At 34.2% G+C, this 7,274-nt stretch overlaps 1 protein-coding gene across 1 annotated transcript; it reads left to right on the top strand.

Annotated features, from left to right (window-relative positions):
- Positions 1–973: 973 nt before the first annotated feature.
- On the top strand, positions 974–6,929 carry LOC110699282 (serine/threonine-protein kinase prp4-like). The gene is made up of 7 exons (XM_021876783.1): positions 974–1,807; positions 2,760–3,564; positions 3,900–4,179; positions 4,322–4,429; positions 4,515–4,793; positions 5,623–5,766; positions 6,275–6,929. The coding sequence occupies exons 1-7, from the start codon at positions 1,516–1,518 to the stop codon at positions 6,452–6,454; spliced, it is 2,088 nt and encodes a 695-aa protein (XP_021732475.1). The 5' UTR covers positions 974–1,515; the 3' UTR covers positions 6,455–6,929.
- Positions 6,930–7,274: the final 345 nt, after the last annotated feature.

The raw sequence follows: 7,274 nt of genomic DNA, 5'->3' as shown, positions 1-7,274 counted from the left end.
AAGAATATAATAGTATGTATATCGCTCAAGTTGAACATGATCTCTCTGCCTATCGCTTGTAACTTGTAAGATATAAACTTTAGATTTTATATTAAAAGCAATACCAACTAATAAAAATTCTCCCTTTTCCTAGCTTCTTGATTATGTGCAGTAAGTAACACACTCACCTAAATGAGTTAATGTTGCACCAATCTATGAGACATAAAATAAATTAAAGGTTCTAAAGATTATAACATGTTAAAAGTTAAGCAAGCATATTATTGTGATTTGAATTTAGTATAGTTGAACTAGCATTGTACTAGTACTACATGTCTAGTTGTCCACATACGAGTAAATTCTTAAAAAAAAAAAAAAAAAAAAAAAAAGAAAAAAAGTATAGTTCAAACCTTGAGTGTAATTTAGGCTCAAAAAGTTATTTAATTTTTTATTTATTTAGTTTAGTCCCAAACATAATCCGAGCTCGACCAATAATATTATTTTCAAGTTTACTAACCTTTGATCACTGTGTGTTTTATTTATTCTTATCTACCTATAATACTTGATGTGAATGATCAATTAACTTAGTTGGTTAAAAGTCTTGTGGGTTGGTAGATCAGCATTCACAAGCTGTAATATTCAAATAATACATTGCTAATCCAAACTCAATCACTATATCATGCACTAGAGACTATAATGCGCATCATAATCCTTGATGAGTACATAACTCGAATATTATGAAATATACATGCTACATTCTACATTCTTAAGATATTTGTCCATTTTTGTACATGAATTATAAATAATACTCCATACTATGTATTTGAAATTTGTAAATCATTTGTTATCAAATTTAAACTACTAGAAGTCCATTTCTATTATAATACTATGTAATGTAATTCAAAATTAATTGTCTTAAAATGTCTAATCTTATCTAAACTTCATATAGATATTTACATATATCGAATAGAATAAAACATGTAGTGTTCGTAATATTTTCTCTTTTTTAAGCATATCTGCTCGAAAACAGAATGCACATCATGATCTCGACTCACACCCTGGAGGAAGGAAATAAAAAAGGCACCCTCGATGAAGGAAATAAAAAAGGCAAGAAAAGCGAACACTGGCCCCATCCTTTTACAAAGTAGGTGAAGAAAAAACTCAAATCTCCCGTTATTGTCTTGAATGTTAGTAGTACAACTTTTATTACGTCACAAACAAACAACACTACTACTACTTCCTCTTTCTCAAGTCGAAACTACCAAAATCCACCAAAAATAAAATAAAAAATAAAAAAAATTCTACAAATTAAAGCATCATTCGATTCGATTCTATGAAGAAAAAATCCCTGCTTTTATGTTTTTGACCCCTTACCATCTTTCTCTCTCCTCCTTCTTCCATCATCATCATCACCTATGACTCTTCTTGTCCCCTTTTTTCACTTTTTATTATTATCAATTCTATTGAATTTTATATTATTTTCCCATTTTCAAATTTCGAAGAATTTGTCAAATTTTCTATCTTTTTCTTCCTTCTTTAATGGAGGTTCAAGCTTTGTTGGAATTCTTCCGCAAAAATAATTTCCCAGAAGCTGAATTTGCCTTAAAACAGGATCTTACTGAAAAGAAGGAACTTTATGGTTCTTATGATTTCGAGAAGTTTCTTTTTCCGATGAACCCACCTTTGCCGCCGGTTAAACTTCCGGTCAGTTCTCACCGGAGGGCCGTTATTGGGCCAGTTTCGGGTTCTGGGTCGGGCCCTGATTCTTCTGGGGATGATGAGTTTAAGAGTTTGGGCTCGTCTACTTCTGTCAGTGCTGTCTACTCTTCAGGTTTATTTATTTATTTATTTGTTCTATTTAAAACACTTATTATTATTGGGTTTTTTTTTTTTTTTTTAAATATAAAAATTCAATTTTTATGTGGTTAGTATGATTTTAATGTTCTTAAATTTGAAAAAGTCAATTTGTTGGTTGATGGAGTGTTTGGCTTAAATTAGCAAGATCACTATTTTTCAGGAGTAAATTTATTTAATGCATTACTGAATTTAACTGTGCCCTAAAATGTAGGGGTGTAATTCATTATGTCCATGTTTAATGATCATCAATGCTGGTCCTTGATTAATTATTTATTGATCTTTCAATGGTGTTTGATTGTTTTAGTAAAAAAAATTCATAATACAAGAACTTATTTTTTTGTTTGGTGTGTGGAGTACCACAAAGGCAATCTTAGGTCTTAGTATTACTTTCTAGGCATTATCGAACTAAGCTAGTAAATCGGCGTCTTGAGACAAGGAATATGTATGTACAATTATAATAGCATTGCATGTCACCAAGTACTATGCAGATTTTGCACTAGTAGTTCGAGACTTTAAGGAACTTGGCTAATTGGCATCCAAAGCATAAAGAAATATGTACTCCGTACAACTTTAGTAGCATTGCTTGTCACCCGCCGAAATGCAGGTCTAGCAGGACTAGCACTAGTAGTAGTTTTGCTTGTTTAATCTCACCATATCTCTTGACTGATCTTTTCCTAATTTGAGACAAATGCAAACATTAACAAGATCACATAAACAACATAGATAGTGAAATAGAAGATGTTTGTAGAGAAATCAATGTGATTAATTTCTTAGAGATGTAGATGAGTTCAATTTAAATGTGTTCATAATATAGAAACTTTCTTTAAGAAATAGACGAGCATAAATCTTTAGTGAATTGTTTGCCTTCATGTCAATATTACTAATGTAGTAATAATAATTTGTGTTGAAATAATGGCTATCTGCAGACTTTACAAATCCATATGGACAACGTTCTACAACACAAGCGGATTCGGATGCTTCCTCTGATAGAATGTCTCAGTTTGGAACTGCAAGAGAGTACAATGATTTTGATATGCAAACTGACTTGTGGTATGATGATAAAGATGATGGACCTTATATGACTCCTAGCTTTGGTGGGTTAGACCCTTTTGGCTGCCCAAGTGAGGATAAGTATGTCATGACTTCTGGGATGGTAAATAATCTATCAAGAAGTCCATTTTCGTTTAATCGTTTATCAGAAGATTCCGAGGAAGTAGACCACCATTATATAGACTATCCCTTTCAACCTCATAAGAAGATGTCCACTGAGATTGTCGATAATGGTCAAGTTAAGGATTGCTATCATCTTGATGAGAAAAACAGCACTGAAGTAAGGATCACGTGGGATCTTGGGCATAATGGTTGTAGTGATCGTGAAGATTCTGATTCCAATCTTAAAGAGACAATCTTGAATGAGTTGGAGGCAAGCTTTGCTAAGCAGAGGCTTTCTAATACTGAATCTTTGGTAGAAGGAAATGGAAAAAATTTGGCTGAAGAATTAGATGGTTCTAGAAGTATCTTTGAAACTTATAAGCAGGAATTGCTTCTTGTTGACAGTTGCGATTATGGTTTTGGAGCTAATGATGAAAAGGAAGTGGTTAAAAGTACTGAAGAACCTAGCAGTGTTGTCGATGAGCAAGAAAGCACAACACCGGAAGATATTCCATATTGGGAGACCAACGAAGATGACTATGAAGTATTTAACCTAAGAATTATTCACCGGAAGAACAGGTTGGCTCTTGTCTTTCTTGTTGGGAGTAACCCTAATATGTTTCCTTTTTAATAATTAATTTATAAGTGTAACATTCCGTTCTTTTCATCTAACAAAATATGGTTTCACGAGCATAAGTTCAGATTTGTTCAAGTTCAAATAAGTTCAGATAAGCTCCTATAAATTCAGCAGATAAGGGCTAAAGAAGTTCAGCTCACAACTAAATAAAATAAGGTCTGATTAGTTCAGATAATTTAATGACAGGTGAAAAAGAATGAAAGCTGAAGCTTGCTCACTAAGTACAAAGTAGGAATATGCTCTAGATCTCATATAAACTTTTTTCTGTCTCTTACAGAACAGGATTTGAAGAGAGTAAAGAGTTTCCTATTGTCTTGCACACAGTTGTTGCGGGGAGATACTACATTACTGAGTACCTGGGCTCTGCTGCTTTTAGCAAAGTTGTTCAGGCGCATGATATTCTAACAGGAGTTGATGTTTGCCTAAAAATCATTAAAAATGATAAAGATTTTTTCGATCAAAGTTTGGATGAAATTAAACTTCTCAAGTATGTCAACAAGCATGATCCTGCAGATAAGCATCACATTTTACGTCTTTATGATTACTTTTACCATCAGGTTTGTATACTGTGTGGAAATCCTAGGCTCAAGTCCTCTCATTTATTCATCCCATGACATGGCAGCTTAGAGTTTTTAAATTAAATTTTTTTTGCCCTCTATGAAGTAAATTAACAGCAGAAATTCTATTTTTCATATGCAGGAACACCTTTTTATCGTTTGTGAACTTCTTCGAGCCAATTTATATGAATTTCAGAAATATAATCTGGAATCTGATGGAGAGCCCTATTTTACTATGAGTAGATTGCAGGTACTTATTTCTCAATTGAACCCATTAATCCAGTTTTTAACTATGTTTTTTAGTAAATGAGCTCATCTAAATCTTGTATTTGTAGAGTATTGCCCGGCAGTGTTTGAAGGCATTGGATTACTTGCATAGTTTGGGAATTATCCACTGTGATCTGAAGCCTGAGAATGTTTTGATCAAAAGCTATAGCAGATGTGAAATAAAGGTTATTGATCTCGGAAGCAGTTGTTTCGAGACTGACAACTTGTGTCTGTATGTCCAATCTCGATCATATAGGGCTCCTGAAGTAATTTTAGGGCTGTCTTATGGTCCTAAAATCGATATTTGGTCTCTTGGCTGTATAATGGCTGAGCTTTGCTCTGGTGAGGTAAGCTGAACTCTGGAACTGATAGTAATAATACATAAGATGATAAGAATTAAGTACTCTCTTTGTCCCTTATTTTTCTTCATTGTTTTCTTTTCGTGTTGTTACAAAATCTTTTTCACAATTCTATTTGGATTTATAGTCAGTAATTCTACTAAATGCATACATATATACCCTATTTGGCATCCTCCATCTTAACACTAATTTTTTTTAACCTTTTTATACTGTCTTTATTCACTTCCAATCACTTTAATTCCACCTTTACTCTACTCCAAATCTCCGTGAGAAATAGGGACAAAGGGAAGTAGTTATTTCGGTCTTCTAGTACATTGTAGGCTCAATATAAAAGAGGGTTGGGTGGATATTTTACTGCAAGATATATATCTTAATTAAATGATATTTATTTATCAGCCATTTTTCTTCAAAACTGTTCCCGTTGGCGGTAGAAACTTTACTCAGTGCATTGCCAAGAAAAAAAAAAGATCAGGGGTTAGCCTGTTAACCTGTTTGGAAATGGATGGTGTGGTAAGCTGGTATGAAGTTGGGTGTTGTAGATGGTGTAAAGTTTAAGGGAAAGAACATAATTGTTACTAATTGAAAATGTTTTCCCTCATTATTGGATTTGGTTGAGAGTTGTTAATAACTTCTTCTCTCTGTACCTCATAATTGGTGCTCCAATTATGACAATATGGAGGAAAATATTGCCTTCCATGATTGAATGGATCCTTAATTAGGTTCATTTTTTGTCGTGTTTCTTGCTGATAAAATAAGCATCATTTAAACTCATGTATATGTATATTACTATTTTCTAATAAATAACATGGATTGCTAGGTACTTTTCCCAAATGATGGTGTTGTAATGTTGCTGGCCCGCACGATTAGTCTGCTTGGTCCTATTGATCTGGAGATGCTATTGAGAGGACAAGAGACACACAAATACTTCACCAAGGAGTACGATCTTTTCCATATAAATGAGGTTTGTGCTGTTTATCTTCTTACCAAGTTTACCAGCTTTATCAAGGCAGATCACCACATTGCTTTAAATTATGAACTGTATCAATATCTGAAGGTGTATATTATGCATTGAAAAATCCTATTGGTGACTATACTATCTGGATTTTATGTGATTACTAGTCCTTTTAAATTCTGTGATGGTGTTACCATTTTAAAAATATCTGTTATGGCCGTGAATGATTGTTTACTTATGGTAATCACCGGATCTGAAGATTTACTTTATCTAAACACAGCACCACCATAGCATACTTTTTTACAAAAATCAGTATGAAATTATCTTTTGAATATAGAGTTTATTACTTAGGACAAGTGATGAAGTGAACTGTAACATAGACATACTAGCTCCTTTTCCGAACCAATGCAATATATCGGCACTACAATTTTGCATCTTTTTGGGAGTTAAGTCTTATTTACCACCACCTTTGAAATATAATGTTATTCTTTACCTAATCAGAGCATTCTTTTGTTAGGATACAAATCAAATGGAGTACATAATTCCTGAGCAATCCTCCTTGGAGCAGCACCTTCCAGTTTCTGATGCCGGCTTCATGGACTTCTTACGGTATTTGCTTCAGATAAATCCTCGAGGGCGCCCTACAGCAAGACAAGCGCTTGAGCACCCTTGGCTTTCCTTACCATATACTTCGTAGTTGTTAGTTTCAGCATCACCTGCAACTATGGTTTTGTGTCTCACCATGTAATTTTTTTATTCAGTGAAAGGTAAAAGAAAAATTAAAAAGGAAAATCCTTTTCTTTTTCTTTTTGGAAGGTAGGAAGTGGGCATTTGCATACTTGCATTTGAAGGTGTTCTTTCTGGTTAAGTGCATCATCTTTGCAAAATCTGTGCAAGATACCGATCTTGTGTCCAAAATAGTGTAAATATTACAGCCAAAGGATGCTGTACATAGTTTTAGAGTTTAGTGTTGTGTTTTTTCTTTCTTGTTTTTTTGTCTTGGCGGGTTTCGACTGTTGTACTTCATCTCCCTGCTGTTGAGGGAATTGGTTTCCTGATCGAATGGAGGCTAACCAACGTATATGTTACAGCTAAATTTACTGTATTGTACGCCCAAAATTTTGCTGTTTTGGAATGCTAATCATCAACTCCATGAATGCCAGTTTTTTTTTTTTTTGGTTTTCTGAAAACCATTGTTGATTTTCATTGGGATTGCTTGGGACATTAAAATAGAACATCTCTCCTTCCCAAGCCACCCCAACCGTGAATCGTGGCAGTAAGTCCTGTAATCCTTACATACTGACCTTATATTTTCGCCTAGTCTGGACCCAATGACTTTCATCTATGGCCAAATGGGGCTATTCTTGCTAGTGATTGGTGAAGACCAATACGTGTTGTTAGGACTTTGCCGGTCCATCAGCAAGCCCCGCCGATGACTGAAATGTGTTGGGCACTGTGGTACCTACCATCTTCTCAGACCAACTGTATCAGTATCAGCCAGTCAGACAGAACCTTGG

This window comes from Chenopodium quinoa, unplaced genomic scaffold, assembly GCF_001683475.1.
Source record: "Chenopodium quinoa cultivar QQ74 unplaced genomic scaffold, ASM168347v1, whole genome shotgun sequence".
Classification (NCBI taxonomy): domain Eukaryota; kingdom Viridiplantae; phylum Streptophyta; class Magnoliopsida; order Caryophyllales; family Amaranthaceae; genus Chenopodium; species Chenopodium quinoa.
The sequence above is the reverse complement of the archived record's forward strand: the minus strand, read 5'-3'. Positions and strand labels throughout refer to the sequence as shown.